The 18,838-nt window shown below is 48.6% G+C and overlaps 1 protein-coding gene across 1 annotated transcript; it reads right to left on the bottom strand.

Annotated features, from left to right (window-relative positions):
• Positions 1-3,385: 3,385 nt before the first annotated feature.
• USP31 (ubiquitin specific peptidase 31) lies at positions 3,386-17,969 on the bottom strand. The gene is made up of 15 exons (XM_010166942.2): positions 17,835-17,969; positions 17,250-17,338; positions 16,066-16,158; positions 14,727-14,862; positions 14,091-14,235; positions 13,137-13,320; positions 12,287-12,398; positions 11,527-11,621; positions 10,920-10,997; positions 10,284-10,413; positions 8,851-8,970; positions 8,449-8,674; positions 7,454-7,612; positions 6,597-6,749; positions 3,386-5,549 (listed from the first exon to the last, which is right to left on the bottom strand). The coding sequence occupies exons 1-15, from the start codon at positions 17,949-17,951 to the stop codon at positions 4,006-4,008; spliced, it is 3,381 nt and encodes a 1,126-aa protein (XP_010165244.1). The 5' UTR covers positions 17,952-17,969; the 3' UTR covers positions 3,386-4,005.
• Positions 17,970-18,838: the final 869 nt, after the last annotated feature.

Below are 18,838 nucleotides of genomic sequence, written 5' to 3'. Positions count from 1 at the left end.
TGCAGGTGAGTTCAACCCAAAGTGGAATGGAAACGCGTCGTAAAACCCTCCAGAGGAGCTGAAGCCTCCCTGTCCGCGCGGTTGCGTGAGGTCGGGACGGTGCTGGATGCCCTTCCAGGGCATTTCTCACTGCATGAGGCTGCCCTGTCAGCCTCTGCTTCCAGATCCTCAGCCCTGGGGTTCAAACCCCACCACCCCCTGAGCCAGGAGAGCTCAGCCCGTGGGCAGCCACACCACGGGCCGTCCCACACACGCCATGGCTGTGCGTGACTGGCCAAGCCAACCTGGACAGCAGCCGCTCTCATCCTGCTCAGACACGCGGCCACGGGACCCCCAGGCCCCACGTGCCATCACCCAGGGGCAGGTGGAGATCCCTGGCCAGCGGTGACCTTCGGGAGACGGTAGAACCCACCTTCCCCACAGGCACAAGTGCTTCTGAAGCCAAACCTGAATTTTAAGGAAAGAGGTGACCATGTACGAATGGCTGCTTCAGAACAGCCTCAAGCCTTCACTGCTGTAAAGATCAACACAAAACCACGGCAGCATCAGCATCTATGACTTGGAAGATCTCTCTCTGGAGTGTTCCTTGGTACTGTGCCACATCCTTGCATCTAGACAACATGATACACATGGACAGGAATTTCTATGCATGAAAAGGCGAAATAAGGCCTGCTTTAGAGCAAAGAGAGAAGAGGGATGTTGCTCTTCCCCAGATCACTTTAAATAGGGCCTGCAATAACCTACATTCAGTTTTAGAAAAATTTACATCCCTGACGGAGCCATGACTTCAGCAGCAACCAGGGCTGGCTTTATACTCAAACATACATGTTGTTTCCTGGACCCACACCCTGCAACCTTCTCCTCTGCAAGAAGTTCATATACTACTGGAAATCTGAGATATGGATAAACAGAGATGCAGAGCATCAGCAAAGGGCAGCTTCCCACACGGCTTCGTTACAGAACCTACACAGCCACAGAACAGCGACTGCACCTTCCCAGTCTGGCACGGCCACGCTGCGCACATCTTGCCCAGTGTGTGCCTTGCACTCAACAAGAACTACAGCTCGTCCTTACAAGTCAGGACATTTTGTTTGAGGACACCCTCAGTCGAGTCCTCTTGAGCCAGAAAACACACCCCATCCTGGCAGCCCAGCAGGGAAGAGCAGGATCTCATCCGCTGCAAGGTGAGGGCACTGCCAGCACGGCTCCGCTGCCCGCTCTGCCGCAGCACGAGGAGGGACAGGCAGCACACGCAGCAGATGGTGCTGGAGCTGGCAGCAGCTTCCACCAGGAGTTATGGGGAATACACAGAAAAAGAGCTAGACTGCATACCATGGGATTGCAGAGGTCCGACTGCTTTTAACGTTAGTACCGGAACACTCGGCACCAGGACCTCCCATTCCCTCTTTGTCCAAACGGGAGCTCTAATGACCATTCTCACGCCCCAGACACAAAGGTTCTGAACTGGTGTTCAGCTAAAACACCACTTGGGACACGGCTTCAAATGTCCTTCAGTCCAGGCACACAACACAGGAGCAAAACCACCTCAAAAAGCCATACACTAGCTTCCAGCTTAAACACTTCTTCAGTGAAGAATGACCTGAAAATAAAATGTCATTCGATAAAAATAACCTTTCACAAATGTCCCATGGTAAAATGCACAGAAAACCGGGTTCTGTCTATTAAAAGACACCAAGCCAAGCTAGCACGAGCTGCCAGAATTACATTCTTGCCAGAAGAGTTGTTACAAGAGAAGAGCCAACACAGTGCAAGACCTTAATACAGATAAAACCTTAAACAAATACTTCAACATCAACATTTCGGGGAGTAATTTAAGCACTACAATGTGAAGCAAGGCTTATCTGCTCCGCTGGATATAATAAAAAATAATCCAAGAATAATCCAAGTCATACATTTAAGAAGCAAGTAATGCAATCTTTGCTTCTTGTTGCTGCTGCAATAAATGAGACTGAAACAATGCCCGGGAGAAGAAATGCATCCAGAGGATGGTCATGTTCAGGTTTTAAAACACAGTCCAGGGCCCAGAGTCCAGCACACTGTAAAAACACGCAGGCTACTGGCATTGTTCTGGGCTGCACGGAGGCAAGTCCTGCAGAACATCATCGGGACAGAGCGAGGGTTACCCCACGGGTGGGCTCACCATCCCACACCGCCCGGAGCTCTGTGGGACCCCCAGCTCAGCCCCACACACGTGCTGCCTTTTCTCCAAGGTGTTAGCTACCCTCAAAACACCCTTCTCTCCAAAGCCTTCTGCAGATGTGTGGTAAGCTGAGTATAGAAAGTGATAACGGAGCAGCAACATACCCAGCAGACCTGGGACAATGCTTCTTGCAGGGTCACCAGCACGTCAGCTCGAGAGAGGAGGTGGAAGACACGAGCTCAGAGTAACTACTTCTTTGAGGGCTGTTTGTTGCAGTGACAGGAAAGATGTACAAACATGTCTGCCCACAAGCTAAGCCTGGAGAAGCTTTGCCAAACAAGACTGTGTGACAGGTGAAGACCTCATTCAGAAGACAAGCGTGCCCAGCACACTGCCCAGCTGCTGCACGTCATGAGCTACACGACAGATTGCTGCTGTACCTAAAGGAAATGCAGCACATTAATAAAAACTCATGAAATTAAAAAAATACTACACCACATGTATATAAAAGGACTTGAGGAATCCACCTTTTAAGGGGAAACAAAGAACTTGAGGATCTCCCCTTGAAGAAGGGCATGTAAACAAAGACATCACTAGATGTAGTGTTTTAACCCTGATAGAGACTGTCACCCACACAAGCACGGGGATCATTTCGCCAAGAGACACGTGGCAGCAGAGCGGCCAGGGAAGGGGAGCAGCGCGCTGGGGGGAGGATGCAGCAGCGCTCTGGAGAACGGGAAACACTGCTCCGCGGTATCTGGGTACAGCCCCCCAACCTGCACGGAGAGGCTTGTTCACAGCACGCTCAGAGAAGGCAGAGAAGACAAGACAACACTTGGCTTATCTAAACATCACTCCTATGGATAAGGGATGCCATAGTCACACCACTACGATGAAGCATCTGAGCACATTAGGAAATGCTTCTCCTCGGGGGTTTGGACAGGGCTCCGACAGCATCGCTGCCACTCGGGCGCAGGGAGGCAGCTCTCACGGCACTGCAGCCATCTCCCACCCAGCACTTCCACAGGTATGAGCTGGCAACCAGCTGCTGCTTAGCATAGTGTTTCAGAAGAGAGAAAGGAATTAAACAGGACAGGGTAGAGGTCGCCTTAGGTATGGACAAAGTAAAACTCATCATAGACACAGCAACAAAAAAATCAGGTTACATTTCATAAAAACCCAACAACTTTCTGCTGTTGGAATGCAAAATGAAGTTACAGACACACGTACGCACGAACACACAGGTACCTTTCTGTCCATCCACTAATGCTAGTCCCTCCTATACTGGCTGAGCATATACCTGAGAAACAACATCAGAGTTGAAATATTGCCCTTTAGAAAGCTTGAAAAATGGAGGGGAGCAGGGAGAGAGGGTTGAGAGAGAGCAGAGAAGCGGCAGTCTCTCCTTTCCAGTTTCCTTCGCACCCTCCACAGCTGAGAACAAGGCCATACACCAGCGTGGACACAGCCTGCTTGGAACAAGACCAAAGGAATATCAGTTCACAGCTCTACAAAGCCCACTAGTGTCAATACAACCGGGTTTCAGATTTCAAATCTTGAATCTGAAGAAAGTTGTTGCATTTTCTATAAAGAGACTCCTGTACAAGTGCTATGGGACAGCTGCATTCATGTTCAACAACGACTCCAGCTAGACTACTTGCATCAGTGCTGGCTGCCTGTGGCTATTTGGTTTGATGGCAGAATCAAAAGGCGCTTTAACAACTTGCAGTTAACTTCTCCTCAAAACAGACATTAGGCACATGAACAAAAAAAAAAAACCAAAAACAAGAGCTCAGAATAAATTAGCTTCTCAGCAGAAGAAAAGACACCTGGATTGCAGCATTTCACTGAGGTTCCAGAGAAGGCCGTACAGACACCTGCATGCTGGAAGGTAATTTTTTCAGTGGCTTGTCAGCAGACTGCTTGCCACTGGAAGGAGGAGACTGGACTCTGGGATCTAGCTGGGAAGACTTGGACTTGCGACTGGATAGCAGGGAATGTTTGTTGGATGCGGCATCTTTTGGGACAAGTTTTTCTTTTGCAGTAACGTTGGCATTGGTTTGAGAGGCTGGAGAGACAACACCTTTCTCCGATTTGTCTTCCAGCACAGTTTTACTGCCTGACTTGGAACTGCCACTTGCTGTCTTTTTTGCAAGCATTGTTGTCTTTCCCAGGTCTGCTGACCTCCGGGTCTCCTTCTGCCTCAAGGCTGATTTAAAGAAAGACAATCCCTTCTCTTCTGACTTGCTGTCCCTCTTCAAACCAGAACGCACACCGACATTTGGAGACCGCAGGTTGGCCATAGAAGAACTCCGCACGTGCTTGCTGTCCACTGCCCTGCTGTCACTCCTGGAGTGGCTTATCCGTGGGGAGCTCGTTCTTGAACTGCTGGTAATGCTCGTTTTATCCGACCCCAGACTTATCTTGGAGCCCTCTCTGCTGAGGCTTCGGTCTGAAGTCCGGCTCTTCCCAGAAGAAGAGCCTTTAGTCAATGAGCCTGATGGGGTTTTCTTGGCAGCAGTGGAGGATGGAGAAGAACCTGACTTTTGCTTCTGTTGAGCTGATGGGACAGCCACCTCAAGTGGCTTCGTGCTATGGTCCTTCCTAGCCTGAGTTGGAGCAGGAGACCCATGTCGCCCACTGGCTCTAGAGGAGTCGGTTTTACTTCTAGACCGGGAAACTTTCTGGGAACTCTTCAGTGGAGGAGGAGAAGAGTGAGAGACTTTGGTCTCTTGGGTAGATAAGACTGTCCTTCCCTTCCTCAAACTTTTGTCTGGCTCAGAAACTCCCTTGGAGCTGTGAACCTTCTTAGGGGTGCCACCTGCCTTCTCTGCAGCCAGCCCCGTCCCACAGGGGGCTTTCACCTCCTTGACCGGAGAGCTATCCACAGAATCACTCTGATCAACAAAGGCAATTTGATTGTTGTTATCAAAAGGGTCCAAAGCAGGGTGATTCCTGTCTAGCTGCACAGAGCTTTTACCATACTCATCTGAAAGATCTGAGCTAGATGTCCTTACAACAGACTCTTCCCTGAATGCCCCCTCCATGACAGCCAAAGGAGCTCTGCGAGCCGTCCTGTGCTCTCGCCGACTGCCATCGCAGGGCTCCAAGTAGCTACTGGAGAGATTCCTCAGGCTGCCGAAGCAAGAGGTGGAGACTTTATCATCAGCAGCCTCCCCGATCTTCTCCAGGGTGGAAGCAGAGGTATGTACAGGGGAATCTCCAGAGAAGCGGGATGGAGAGTTGGAGCGCAGCTGCAGTTTTGCTGAGAGCAACCACGAGGGCCTGACACCATTTTCACTCACTGCCAGTGGGCTGGTGACAGAAGATCTAGATGACAAGCTCTGACGCTGGACACTCCTTACAAAAGGGCGAGTTGAAAATCCTCCTGCAGAGAAAGAAAGTGACATCCTCAGAATGAAAGCCAAGCCTGCCGTTGGTTTATCCCATCCATCCACAGACACCATTTCCCCAAGAGAGTCAGACAGCTACACCAGACTGCATGCCTGTCTCTTCATGCCTGCTGCAGGCAGTTTCTTGCATAAAAGCTGAGTAAGGAATTCAACAACTGTAACTTGCTAGAGATCACTGAGAAGCAACTCTCTGAAGCTTATAACTAAAAAAATCCAGATTTTCTTCTCATCCCTGAGCAGCAGGAGACCAAACACAGGTTTTGCACCTTGGAAGTCCCTAAAACTAGCAAAGAGTTCACCAACTATGGCTGTGCTCCCAGAAATAAATTCTTCTCTATCAAAGAATATTTTTCCCATACCACCCTGTAAAAGGCAAAGTAGGACTCCTACCTGAGCAATATATTTGTATTTACAAACAAAGTACAATGATAAGCATTTTAGAAATGTGACTACCACAGATAGATCTTAGAGTTCTCAACACTGCTGCAGGGACACCTCTCTGCCTGCTTCAAAATGCTCATACTGTCCCCTGAATCTCCACATTTTCAACAGTTATAAGGTACTAGGAGCCAGGCAAAGCCAGGAACTGAACAGTTTGCACACACAAGTGAATTTGTGTATCTTCTCAGCTCCCTGGGAGCAGTCATCGACAGCAGGGCAGCGGGCAATTAGTACCTGTGCTGAGCTGTAGTGATACATCAGCCTCCCTGCAAAGGTGCTGTAGTGAAACGTGGAAAAAACATCAATGCAAAAAGTTCTTGTTGAGAGGTTTCACTGATGGTATTTCCTTTCTTTGAAAGGCTCCTTAAGGCTCCTGCCCTTCTCTTCTCCATCCTTTCACACCAGGGAAAAGCTCACCTGTGCCAGAACCCATCTGCTCCTATCGACAGAGTGCTGCCTCCCCCAGCTGCTAGAGTAACTGGCCCTTGAAACTACATATTTTGCAGCTCTTTTAGTAGGGACTTTGTAACAGAACGAGTAGTGGCCCAGCATCCCCCCGGCACTGCGGTGTTGATACACACCATCATCTTCACTCCTTTCCCCCGTCAGCTCTACCGATTCCGAGAGCGAAGCCAGAGACGTGCGCCGCGATGATGCTGCTGAAGCGATGCTGGGCTGCTTGCTACCAGGCAGGCGGCTGACCCAGTGCTCACAGAGCGAGGAGCTTGTGGAGCCTGCAAGGAATCAGGCACAGACATCAGGTCAGTAGCGTGCTGCTGCAGAACACATGAAACCCTGGAAGGCCACTGAGAGTCAGGTACACACTGCAGTACACAGCTTCAAGAGACAGCCAGGGTCTGGAGCTTCCCACACAGCCACAGCAGCCAGACACGGCCGAGAGAATAAGTCTTCACTCTTATGAAATAGTCATAATCGTAAGTGAAAGACAGAATTGCACTTGTCCCAGTATGCTGCGAATCAAAGGAATCAGTGCAACAGCACACAGGCAGAGGGCAGCCCTTGAGCTGCCACAAAAATGCAATTCCTTTCCTTTCCAAAGGCAAGACACCAAGGCTGCATCTGCCCCAGTTCACGCCAGACTCAGCTAACACACTGAGCTGCTGGCTGCCCACCCGAGACCAACGGCACTGCTGGAGGGAAGGAACTCACAAGTTTTGACAGGGGTAGCTCTGAGCAGAATTACCCATGGGGTGGAGGGGGGTTTCCCCATCTCCACAGCCTCTTTCCAACAACTGGCCTTAACAGAAGAGGTGGGAGATTCCCACGGCCTCTGATGCACAGACTGAGACAAGCCCCACTGAGCTCTGGGACAGAGAGCAGGGGCTTAAGCAAAGCTGGACAGGAAATTCTTCAGAAGGAGAAACTACACATGAAAGACAAACTATAACCACTCCTTGAGAATGCCAGCAGGACTTACCTGCCACAGAGCTGTTAGCAGACCATGACGGGATCGCTGTGCGTCTCTGGTAGAAAAGAATGTAAGCTGTCTGCTTGCAGACTTCGTTTTCAGAAAGTTGCTGCACATCACTGTCATCAAAGCAGTACCACTGGCCATCAACCGAGTTTTTGCAATATGCTGAGAGAAAACACATTACTATTAGACTTCCTCGCTCCTACTATTCTCAGGTTTGCTGTATCATAACTTAAACATGAACTTATCTGCTCTGATGGACTCTGAGGAGAATGAAAGGAACAGGTTTATTAATGCAACACATCCTCTTCCAGTCTGACTGGCAAGACAGGGGCCTGAGACCACCAGAATACAACAGTCAGCCCACAGTTCAGGATTTTCCTTGTCCAGCATTACTGCTCAGAACAGAACACCATCTGGGGCGGCTCCGTTCACCTCATGTTCTGTTATTTGTAGCAGTCTGCTCCATTAGCAAGTCTCCTTCTGACTGAGCCCACCCAGGACAACAGAGCCCGGAGATGTACATCCGAGGGCAAAACCAGACACACATTTTCTGGACTGCTGTGTGATGTTACACAGATCCTAAGAACCACCAAGCAACTTTGTCTGTATCTGGGGGTTTTGGGAACTGCTGGAACAAGCAAAGAGGAGTTTGTAAACTGGCTTTGGGCAGAGGTAATAGGCAAAGACCTCCTATGTATAACAGCCTCTCCCAACTACAGTAGTTCTGTGCCGAGTGGCCAGAAGCATTTCTGAAACATGAAAGGCTGATTAGATTACTCTGAAGGAAAAAAAAATATAGAGAAAGGAATATACAGCAGGGCATGGCTCCATTTCTCAAAGTCATAACAGCTACCCCTCCAGTATTACTTAGTCAGCCCTTGTTGCTGGGTTAGGTCCTTTTGTCAAGAAAGATTAAGAAGTTATGGACACTCAACAGAAAATATAACCTTTTTTCTTTCTGAAAGGATGTAATATACATAACACTACAGGACACTTGCCTGTATAGTGTCCCCCTTGCATGGTGCCGTGATGATTGCAGACAGCATACAGGTCATAGATGTAGTCCTCAGGATCCCTTCCGAGACCATAAGGTCGCCTCCAGGGTGACCAGTGAGATGGCAGACTCCAGCTGCTCTGGCTGCGTTTAACAACATGAGGAGTCATGTCCAAACCACTCAAGGGGAATTTAACCATGTTCTGAAGTTTCATCCTTCGGTCTCCTTCCTGCATGAAACAGAGGACAGCACGAGCTGCAGTGGCAGTGAGCCCACCATGCCTGGGGAAAACAAAACCCAGGAGAGGAATGCATAGGGCAGAAGAGTTCCTTCTGAAGAGATGGTCTAGTCAGGTCAATCCCTGGCTGAGAAGCCATCCTCCAGCAGCACTGCAGACATCCTTACCTGCCTAAACCTTTTGAGATGTATGATGAGAACATCAGGCAAGGTCCAGAGGCTCAGTGTGATGCTACCCTGCTGCAGCTGCTTGCAGTGGGGGCATCGCCATGCATCATCTGGGGCAAGCTACAAGGAAGAGGCATGAGTGGGTATTAGTTTCCAAATTCTCAGGCAGTTTTCACTACAGCACTGTTCCTCTGCTGACCCAGGCCCAGTGCAGACACTGACCCATGCACTCCATCTGCCTCCAGCATTGACCAAGCTCATTGGAAGTGCAGGGTTCCCAATGATGCTTTTCAAAATAGTGACAGGCAGAGACACACTTGTACCTCATGCAGGAGGCACTTCCCACTGCAAGACAGAATTCAGATAGTGCTGCTGTGCAGAGAAACAATTTCCACCTTATGAACTCCCAAACCCTTTGAAGTGGGGAAGAAAAAACAACGACAAAAACCAGACAGGCTTGGCAGTCTGAGTAAAAGTATTCTCATAAGAAAACCAGTAGCAAAGAAAGAATCAGAACAAAAAGATTGGTGTACTTTAAATTTTATCTCTGACACCTTGCTGCCCTCTGGAAACCCACTTCCTTCCAACATCCCAGTGGCACAGAGTTACAAACTGCAGAGATTTTCACTGTCCACCATACACTTCCCTCCAAAGCCCAGTGCTCAGAAAACTCAGAAGCCAGAGAGCTTTAAGAGCTTTAAGCTGTCAAACAACTTTTCTCTCACCTCTGAAAGAAGCAACAAGAGAGGCTCCAAAATTACTAAAGCTCAATCGTGGGTCTGCAGTCCAGCTCTAGGAGCTTCCCTTTTTACAGCAGATAAGAGACCTCTGGCAAAGAAATGCAGATTGCTCACATGTTCCAGGCAAGGTCCAGATCAGAGCCATCTCTAGTCTGCCCTGTGGCACATCATTGCTCCTGCCACTCCAACCTCCTCACACCACGAGCTGAGCTAGAGGACGAGAGTGGCCACAATTCTGGAGAACTAAGTTCAACATTCACTGCGCTGCCGTGGGGCTCCCACTCTGTGGGAGTTGCCTTGATCCCACTCCCTGCTCAGGCTTGGAAACACACAACTGCTCCAAGACAGAGCAGCAAATTCCCATGAAGAAGCCACACTGTTCTAACTCTTTCTAATGTATGCCAGAAAGACATGGCTACTTCACAGGAAGGAAACTGCAGAACAGAAGAGTAAGTTCTCATATCAACATCTGGGGGGCAAAAAACCCAAAAGCAGTCTATCTCCCACAACCTTCTCCTCACTACAGAGAAACTTAGCAGGACTGGTTACTAGTGTTGTGGTACAAATTTATTCTCCTGTCTCAACAAATCAGTGTTTTCAGAAGACAGTTACTCTGCTGAGTATGGGAATTCAGGTAGCATGTGGCCCAGCCAGACCTTCCAAGTCTTGGCTGCTATCCAGTCTTGTCCCTACCTGTTCCTCTTTGGTGTACAGTTGGAAACACTGAGATAAAGTGCAGGTCTGAGGTTGATGATGAAGCTCTCTCTGCTGGCGGACACTTTCCGAGTCTGGAATATACTCCTCTTCCATATTCACAAACAAGCTGCATCAGGGAGACAACGCATTTACCAGCACAGCCCCCCACTCCCCACACTGCTGAGGAGCCATCCTGAAGGTACAACCAGCAGCTCTTCCCTGGATTTGTCCCACTGCACGTGAGCAAGAGCTGACTGGCAAAAGATCCTGCCAGGGAAACACAACTGAACACAGGGGTGAGCAGCTTCAGTGGACACCCACTCCAGTTTACGTCAGGCAGCAAAAGCTACTCACTGCCCACAAGTGTTCTCACATGAATATGATTAGTGGGGGAAGGAATCACAGGCAAGACGCCTGCTCCATAACACAAAACCCTGGCTACAGAGGAAAGGACTCCAACTCGGAGCAGGTCTAGGGCACCCAGTCCCAGTCTGTCTCTGTGGACAGTGGCCAGGGCATGGGGTGGAGTTTCTGAGGGGTCTCATGTTTGCTGAAGGGTGCACAATTCACACACAGCCACGCTGGCCGCAAGCACTGCTCAACACATTTTAAAGTTTTCTACTTCATACTTACTAATCTTTAGTTTCCTTGTCCCATTCTACCACTAATTTCACATGAGCAGTTCCCCCCTGTCCACATGACTTCAACGCCCTGCAGAGAGGAGCAGACAGAAGTTAGACCATCTTTCAGTCTGAAGCCTACGTTATCTTTTACACACAACTCGAGAGCTCCACACTAGCCCATCACCCTCCCTCCACTGCCATACAGCTCAAGTTTGCAAAGGAGTAAAAGGAATTCATACAGCAAAGAACATGGCAAAGTCAGCCAGCTGCCTTTATTAAAGTACAGTAGTTTGGTAAATAAATGTACACTTATTTACAGAACAGGCATCTACAAAAATTTCTGGAGAATAACAGTCACTAAAAAAAATACAAAACCAGAGGGAGTAATACTTTCATTCTCTTCTCCATTTCAGAGGAGGACAGACTCCAGATGGTATGACACACAACTGAGCAATCCTCACACAGCTTCTTGAGGACACTCAGTCATTGCCCTGCTCCTCAGGCCTGTGAATTCTGTCCCACACATCCACACCATGACTGTCCCTTTCTGCATGCCTACACACCGATTTCCCAGCTGACAAACCCCTCTCTGCTCCTGGGAACAAGGACCAACTCACCTTTCCACTGTTGGATGGCAGAGGGGTCGCTCCTCCTGAGGTAGCAAGTACGTTATGCCAACAACACTGACCACTCGCAAGCTGAACGGGCAAACCTGCAACAAGGAGAGTAGAAGCCATCTCAGTGACTCAAACCCAGCTTCCCTACGTGCAAACCTGCTCTCAGCACGAGCTGACATGTAGTTTATCCTAGAACGTGTGTTTTACATGAGAAAGCAAATGCACAAGGTCTCAAATATGCTTATGCCAAGTAGCTAACAGAGGGGTGAGGTACAGCAACTGAGGCTTCATACCCAGGAACTGCTCTACGGTGACCAAAGACACCCCTCTTCACCTCTCTGCTCTCAGAGAGGGCTCTCATCAGAAACACACAGTCACTAAGCAAACGTTTCAGCTTTTCTTTTAGGCAAATACCACCCATCAGTGGATTTCCAGTGTAGAAAGCAGCACTGCTCTCTCGAGTACTTCTTGTGAGCAAGGAAGAAAGCGAAGCATGCCACTTCTTCACTTGGTCAGTCTAAGCTTACCTGTATCTCTCAGCAAGTAGCAGACAACAGCACCAAAGAGGTGGAATATCACACTGGGACATTATTGTACAAAGAAATATTGGGAAGCCAACAGCATGTCCAGCATATTTATCACTCCAAGGAACTGGCTTCACCTTTAGTTCATGTCACACAGAGCTGGAAATCTCAGATGAACCATCAGAGATTTCAACTCTGTTGGATCTGTCAACCAACAGATGAACCATTTGCCTCACCTGCATGCAGGCTGCGGGCCGCAGGAAATACTGCATCTTCTCCAGAATTTCCTTCTGCAGAATATCCCAAGCAATTGTTTTTTCCAAATGCAACACAAAGGGCAAGCCAAACCTACAGGAAGGAGCAACATTTGAGGGAACAATTAAAAGATTATTCTGTTCAGCAACAGGACTCCCAAACTCTGACAGTGCCGCTCTCCTCACTCAGTGCCTACAGAGCTTGGCGTGCTTTGGGTGAAACTCCCCAGAAACCAGGCATTTAAAAACCTGTCTCCAGAGGAGAGGTGCTAACTTTGAGGAAATGCTGTTACAGCTGCCCATGCAGAGGGCCCTTGTTAAGGGGCTGCAGCCCTACTCTGTGCTCAGCTTGCTTCAGGCTGCAGAGCTCTGCAGCCGTTATCTGGCTGGGATAACTTCTTGTGAAACAAACTTCAGTGGCTGAGAAAGTCCTCAGTCCGTGGTTGGTACAAATGCCTTTGCCATGGTTGTTTCTCACTTCTCCCCGCTGTTTCCACTCCAATTAAACATTTCCACACACCACAGGATCTGGTCAGACATGCTTGCTGCTCTCTGAAACTAGATAGCTCTATAGAGAGGTGGTACCTCCTTCCAACTGGTCTGCATTCACCACGTGCCAGTAACACGGAACTATTTGAAGTTCACCAAAATTAGGAATATTTTGCTGCATTCATTAATGTTTTTTGATCAACATGTTCTTTAGCACCTAATGCAAAGTATGAACACAAGCTGTCACTCCTTCATCCTGTGTTTCCACTACATGGTAAGTAAAACCCAGGTCAATTAAGGAAGCAGCCAGAAGAGCAACTCTGACTGTGAAGCTGCCAGTCACCTTTTGCTCTGCTGTCCAGTGCACGCTCTGTTACACACCAGCAAGACAATCTTGTCATTTGCTGCTGGTTTAGTAGAGGACTGTTCCAGTTTTCCAGACTTCACTGTTCCTTGAGAGTAAGATATTGTTCGGGAGTGCTCAGTGCCACATTTCAAGTTATTCAGGTTATTGTTCACATGTATTCCTGAAAAATTAGGAGAAAGGAAACATTTTGTTATGTCATTTGCCTTTATTGCCCTGATGCCCCCTCAAGACACCCTCCTTCAGCTGCAGAGCAGCATGTCGCTATGGAATCAAGACCATTTTTATCACTTGTATGAAGGCTTCAAAGAGCAGTTACTTTTCATAGTGACTATTTCTTTACAGAAAGAAATTATACACAAGTGGTCACCCAAGTGATTTTTCACAGCAATCTGTACAAACACTCATAGCTTCGTCTGCCCACAAGAAAAGCTAGTGACAGAAATCCTACTTGTTACTTCTAATAACACAATTTGCCTTTGATTACACTCTTATGCAATTACTCCTTCTCACTGAGGGAGATGCAGAGAAGCTAAAGTTTTTAGGCTTTGAGAGAGAAAGTGTTTGTTCATTCCTGAGACTTGTTTATTCATCACTGGCAATCTGATTTTAAATAACACAATTTCAGTGGCTTCATCTGGTCCCTGGCAGGTCTTTAAATTAAGCCTGACAACAGATTTCACGTTAAGCCAGCCTGGCCTGCAGAATCAGCCCTGGGAAAAGGAAGAAATGAGTGTGCATTGCTTCTTGATAACCTCCCAGCTGACAACACCACTATGTCTGCGGGAATGAGTCTGGACAAAGTCAGAGTTGAAATCAATACAGCAGAACATCAGCTACTTGTGGGACTTCTATTTTCAAGTATCCTTTTCCAAAATAAGCCTCCCTCACCTAGTCACCCAAGGTGGGCATTATGCAGAGTTATTGACTTACCTCTCTGACTCAGGATACCCTCGGGCCTAAATATCTCTGGGGTCTCAAAGGCAAAAATGCAGTCGCTTTCATGAATGGTGTCCAGGTCATCAGTATCGCAGAAGGAACGGTGAAACCCATCATAGTACATCTCCGTCAGCACGATCTAGAGCCAGCAGAAGTCAACCAGAACCCGTTAACCTACCCATGCCTGGTCCAGCTGAGCTGCCCCATCTCTCAACAGGGATGCTAAGGGATGGCATTCCTCAAAACATCCTGGGATCAGCCAGAGCAAGAAACAGGGAAAAGGACTGCCGTGAAAGAGAAGCTGGTACAAAGGCAGCACGTGGAGAGCTTTTGGTGGGATCTGACAGCTTTCCTGAAGCTCTTCCTACAGAGGAATTCCCCACAGGTGCCCAGCAGTTCCCTCACTGCCAGCACACACGAATCACCATGGGATCAGGGAGAAGGTCTGCAGACTCCACTGATGGCTATTCCAACATTTCAAAAAGCCAGCACACCGGGAAAAGCACAATCCACTGCCCTGCTTCCCCCACTCAACCACAGGCAGCGAATTTCGATTCCTACATATCCAGCATGGGATGAAAGCCTCCACACTGAAGGGAGGACACATGGGTGATGAGACCAGGCCATTACCTGCTCCGTGGGTATCTTGGTCTCTGAGGAGATGGCCTCCCGCAGCCTGGCCACCGTTCCAGAGATGGGCACCGCCACCCCGATCCGCATGCAGTGAGAGCACTTCCCCCGGTACACCACGGTGACGTAGAGGGGCCTGTGGAGAGCACGGGAGGCACTGCTGGGGCTGGGCTGAGCGCTGCCTGGCAGTGCCTTCAACAGAGCCAGCCCAGCCTGGGTCCAGCCAGGCTGTATGCAAGTGACAGGGACATCTCGGCAGTCCAGATCCACCTCACACTGGAGTTACACTTGGCCACAGCCAGACAAATGTTTGATTTCCAAAGACTCCTTTCTTACTACAAGGACTGGTGTTACTTGCTCCCACAAGCAGAAAGTCTTCTCAAAAAAGCCCCACAAAGTTAAAAGTAAAGCTCTCTCTGACAAGGCAATCATAATTTTTCAACCAGGATCCTGTAACCCAGCTTAGGACAGACTGAGGCAGCACCTGAAAGCACTGGGTGAGAGCTGCTGCTGGGAACAGCCGCCCCAGGCTGTCTCACAACGCTCGCTCCTGCCGCCAAGAGCAGCCAGCAGTACGGCCACAGGAAGAGAGGAGTGGGGCAGCCAGCCTGGCAGGGATACCTTGGAAAGCCCCCCCAGAGGTGGAGCAGGGACTTCTGAACCAAATGTCACATTCTCATATTTCACAAGTTGTTCAATTACTTTGTTCCATTGTTTCTTGAACCCACACAGATCTTCTGCATTCAGAACTTCAAGTGAAGGAGTTGCACAGCAAAACTACCCACTGGATAAATAAGCAATCTCTGTCTTTGCTCTGAACTTTTTATCTGGACTTTTTTTTTCCCTCACAGGAGGAGCTTTTTTCCTTATTGGCAACAGCTATCTTTAAAAAAAAAAAAACAAAAAAAACCCAAAAAACCCCCCACATTTTGCAGGAAAGTTTCTAACTTCAATTTTTGAAATTGTATTATTAGTGAGACTGTTCTAAAGAAAGTAAAAAAAAAAGTGTTTCATCCTTTTCCCCATTTTAATTTTAAAATGCTATAAATTAAGTCAAAGGCAAAGTATTTGGTAACCTGAATCAAAGATTTATTTTTTTTTCCTTCCAAAAATTAATTCTATAAGAAGTTAAGGGTGGGGGTGGAGGGCCATTCTGAAACAAGTAAAAGGTTCAATTTTCCAATTTACCTGCAAAGCAAAAAATTAAAGCCCCAAATGTTCCTATCTATCTTTTTTAAAGACTTATCAGAGATATTTTTGCTGACATCTCCCTTCTGCAGCAAATTAAACATGATGTGCACAGGGAACAGCCAGCGTTGAGCTCAAGACAGTTACATACCGTGTATGAGGCAAAGGAATCGGCAGAGAGATGCAGAGAAAAGGGTCAAAGGTGTTGCTCTGCTTCTGGCAATGAGGGCACGTCAGAGAGGACCTAGTGCAAACATCAGTAATAGGACAGTGTCAGACCTCATTTCATCAGGAATGGATAAATCATCAGCTCACAAATACCAGCCCTTGCACATCGACCTGCCTGCCCCTGTCTACTCTTCCTTCTCCAGACAGAGTTGCTGTAAACAACGGGCTCCCGATTTCTAGATCCTTTATTAGTCTCCAAGTTCATCACAGGGCATGACTTCACTCCAGCCACTAAATTTGTCTTTTAACAAACATCACTGCAAAATTAATAATTCACCAACAGTAGCTCCAACAGGGAAGACCTGAAAGGGTTTTCTCTTTCAAGAGAGGGGAAGTGACGGGAAACAGAGAGCACCAGTCAGCACTGCAGGTGTGCAGAGCTCTCCCTCAGCAGGGAAAAACTCCAGACAATACATCTCTCACTCAGAATCAACCTGCACCTTACACTGCTTTCATGTTCTATACCAGCCTTAAGGTTTCTTCTCTGCAAAGAAAACCTTGGCAAATACCGGGCTGAAAGCCCAGCAATTAATATTCTTACAGCAGCACAGACACAAGCCATCGAAGAGCGCTGGAAATTAGGCTGTTTCCTTGTATTACTTCTAAAAATCAGAAAGCTCCCTTCCCAGGAAGTATGGGAAACTCATGGGAAAAGCCTGAAGGGAAAGTGAATTATTCAGCTCAGAATTCCCAAGTGCCAGCAAACAGGAACTCTGCAAGATGCCTGGGACCCGTAAGTCCCCAGCAGCCTCCAGCCACCTCCAGGTCCTGCCACAGGCTCTTGCCTCTGAGCAGCCAGAGTGAGCCTCACAGCACCGAGCTCTCCCGAGACTGCTCCACTGAGCACTGACTTGTCTTCAGGTGCATCAGGGCAGGTGAAGAGGTGGTACATACCGTAGATTTCACAGAATATACTAAATATGAAGTAGTGAAATTCTCTTCCTCCTCTAGAGTGAGATCTTAGTTCAGATTTCATTCAGCCGGAATTCAGAAACAGCTGTTACTGTGACACCAGTTTCAACTGTACTGGGAGCTAGCATCAGGGCAGAATTTTACTGGGGTCACCAATACATGCAATAATGCCTCAAAATTTACAAAATATCATACCTGTACTGGGCTTGAAAGAGTTCCTGCACAAAAGTACTACTGATTGGAAAGGCTGGTCCCTCAAGCAGCACATCATCCTCCAGCGGTGGCTAAAAGAGAAGAACAAGCCCTAGAAGCACATCCAGGCACGGAGGAGCACCACGCCAGATGGCTCCGGTACTCCTAGTTGGATTTGTGCCCTCCTTGCCCAAAACCACCAGAAAAATGCCACAAGATTTTATAGTAACAAGTGGTATCTGCTCACACAGGTGGCTGTGCAGGAAAGTGAGGCCTGGGCAGCCAAGGGAAGGCAGGGATCTCACACCAGATGATGTGTCTGGTGGTCCCTCCCCTGTAAAGCCTCCCAGCTCCTGCAGAGCAGTATGTGCCTATTCACAAATGATTCTGTTGGGGAGCACTTGCCAGGGATTAGTGAAACGGCTGTTTATGTTCACAGGGCCAGAAACAAACAGCATCCTGACCCAAGCTTTTGCTCCATATGAGCTATCAGAGTTGAGAAGCCAACACGGAGATCTAATTTAAAAAGAAAGACTGTATGCAAAGTTACAGCTACGCTCCCAGGCTGGCTCCCAGCAAACCCCTTACCTTGAGCGGAGGCATGCCGCTGGAATTCACTGCGTTGTTCAGATCCTCGTGGACTCTGTCCAGGAGCCAAAGCAGGAACTCCTGCGCGTCGTGCTGGGCATTCCCGCGGTACTGCATAGCGTTCTTGGACACGATGTTCTGCAGAGGGACAGAGACAGCACACAGTGAAAGCACAAGAACCGAGCTCTTCCCTTGGCCAAGCCCTCGGAGTCAGACAGGCCCAGCTGACAGCACCCACAAAACCAGGGGCTGCCCCGTCCTCCCCACAACCTGAGTTCAAGCAGCAGCTGGTGCCTTGCTGGGCAGAGAAACTGCCACCGGCGCTCCGGACAGACCCGGGGGTTGCCACAGTGGTTATGGAAAAACTGGAGCTTTGTTTAAGCAGAAACATTCCCAACAAACTCAGGGTTCAATTCAGATGAGATGAACACCACAACCATCAGCCTACAGTACTTTCATACAAGTCAAGAGCAAGGCAAGCTCAACCCACTGAGCAAACTCCAGACAAGGGAGGGCTCAGGCAGTCACGGGTGTGATGTGCACAACTGGCACTACTTTGGATACACGCCAAGAGCCTGGGGAGTGCATCTCATTTACTCCTGAATTTCCAGAAAAGCCATCTCAGAAGGACACGAGCACACTCAAGGGATTTGCTCAAACCTCTTTTTCTTCCAGACACAAATAGGAAGGGCTTGAAGCTCACCAGCAACCAAAAGCTGCACTTTGCAGATCTATCCTTGCCCTGTAGCTCTGGGGACACCTTCCACAACGTCCAAGTTTGCACTGAGCCCTCCAGCCGGGCCACGTGTGCCCCTCAGGACATCACCTCCTCCTCGAAAAGCCAATGGGAGCCCACACCAGCATTTACTAGGACAATGGTCCTTCCTCACCAACATCAGCAAACGCTTTCTCTGCTCCAGCTCTCTGATCTCACTTCTACCTCCACACTACCACCTGAAGAGCTGGCCAGCACTCACAGCTGTGCACCAGGGGACATGGCACAG

The sequence above is a fragment of the Antrostomus carolinensis genome, unplaced genomic scaffold (genome assembly GCF_000700745.2).
Source record: "Antrostomus carolinensis isolate BGI_N321 unplaced genomic scaffold, ASM70074v2 scaffold41134, whole genome shotgun sequence".
In the NCBI taxonomy this organism is placed as follows: Eukaryota; Metazoa; Chordata; class Aves; order Caprimulgiformes; family Caprimulgidae; genus Antrostomus; species Antrostomus carolinensis.
The sequence above is the reverse complement of the archived record's forward strand: the minus strand, read 5'-3'. Positions and strand labels throughout refer to the sequence as shown.

What these genes read in the sequence shown, in the direction of transcription:
- USP31 (XM_010166942.2), bottom strand. Translation starts at nt 17,951, where the DNA reads ATGCAGTACCGCGGGAATGCCCAGCACGACGCGCAGGAGTTCCTGCTT. An exon ending in CCAAGATACCCACGGAGCAG is followed by an intron (nt 14,236 to 14,726) that starts GTAATGGCCTGG and finishes TGCTGGCTCTAG; the next exon opens with ATCGTGCTGACGGAGATGTA. An exon ending in TGTACACCAAAGAGGAACAG is followed by an intron (nt 8,971 to 10,283) that starts GTAGGGACAAGA and finishes TCTTCCTTGTAG; the next exon opens with CTTGCCCCAGATGATGCATG.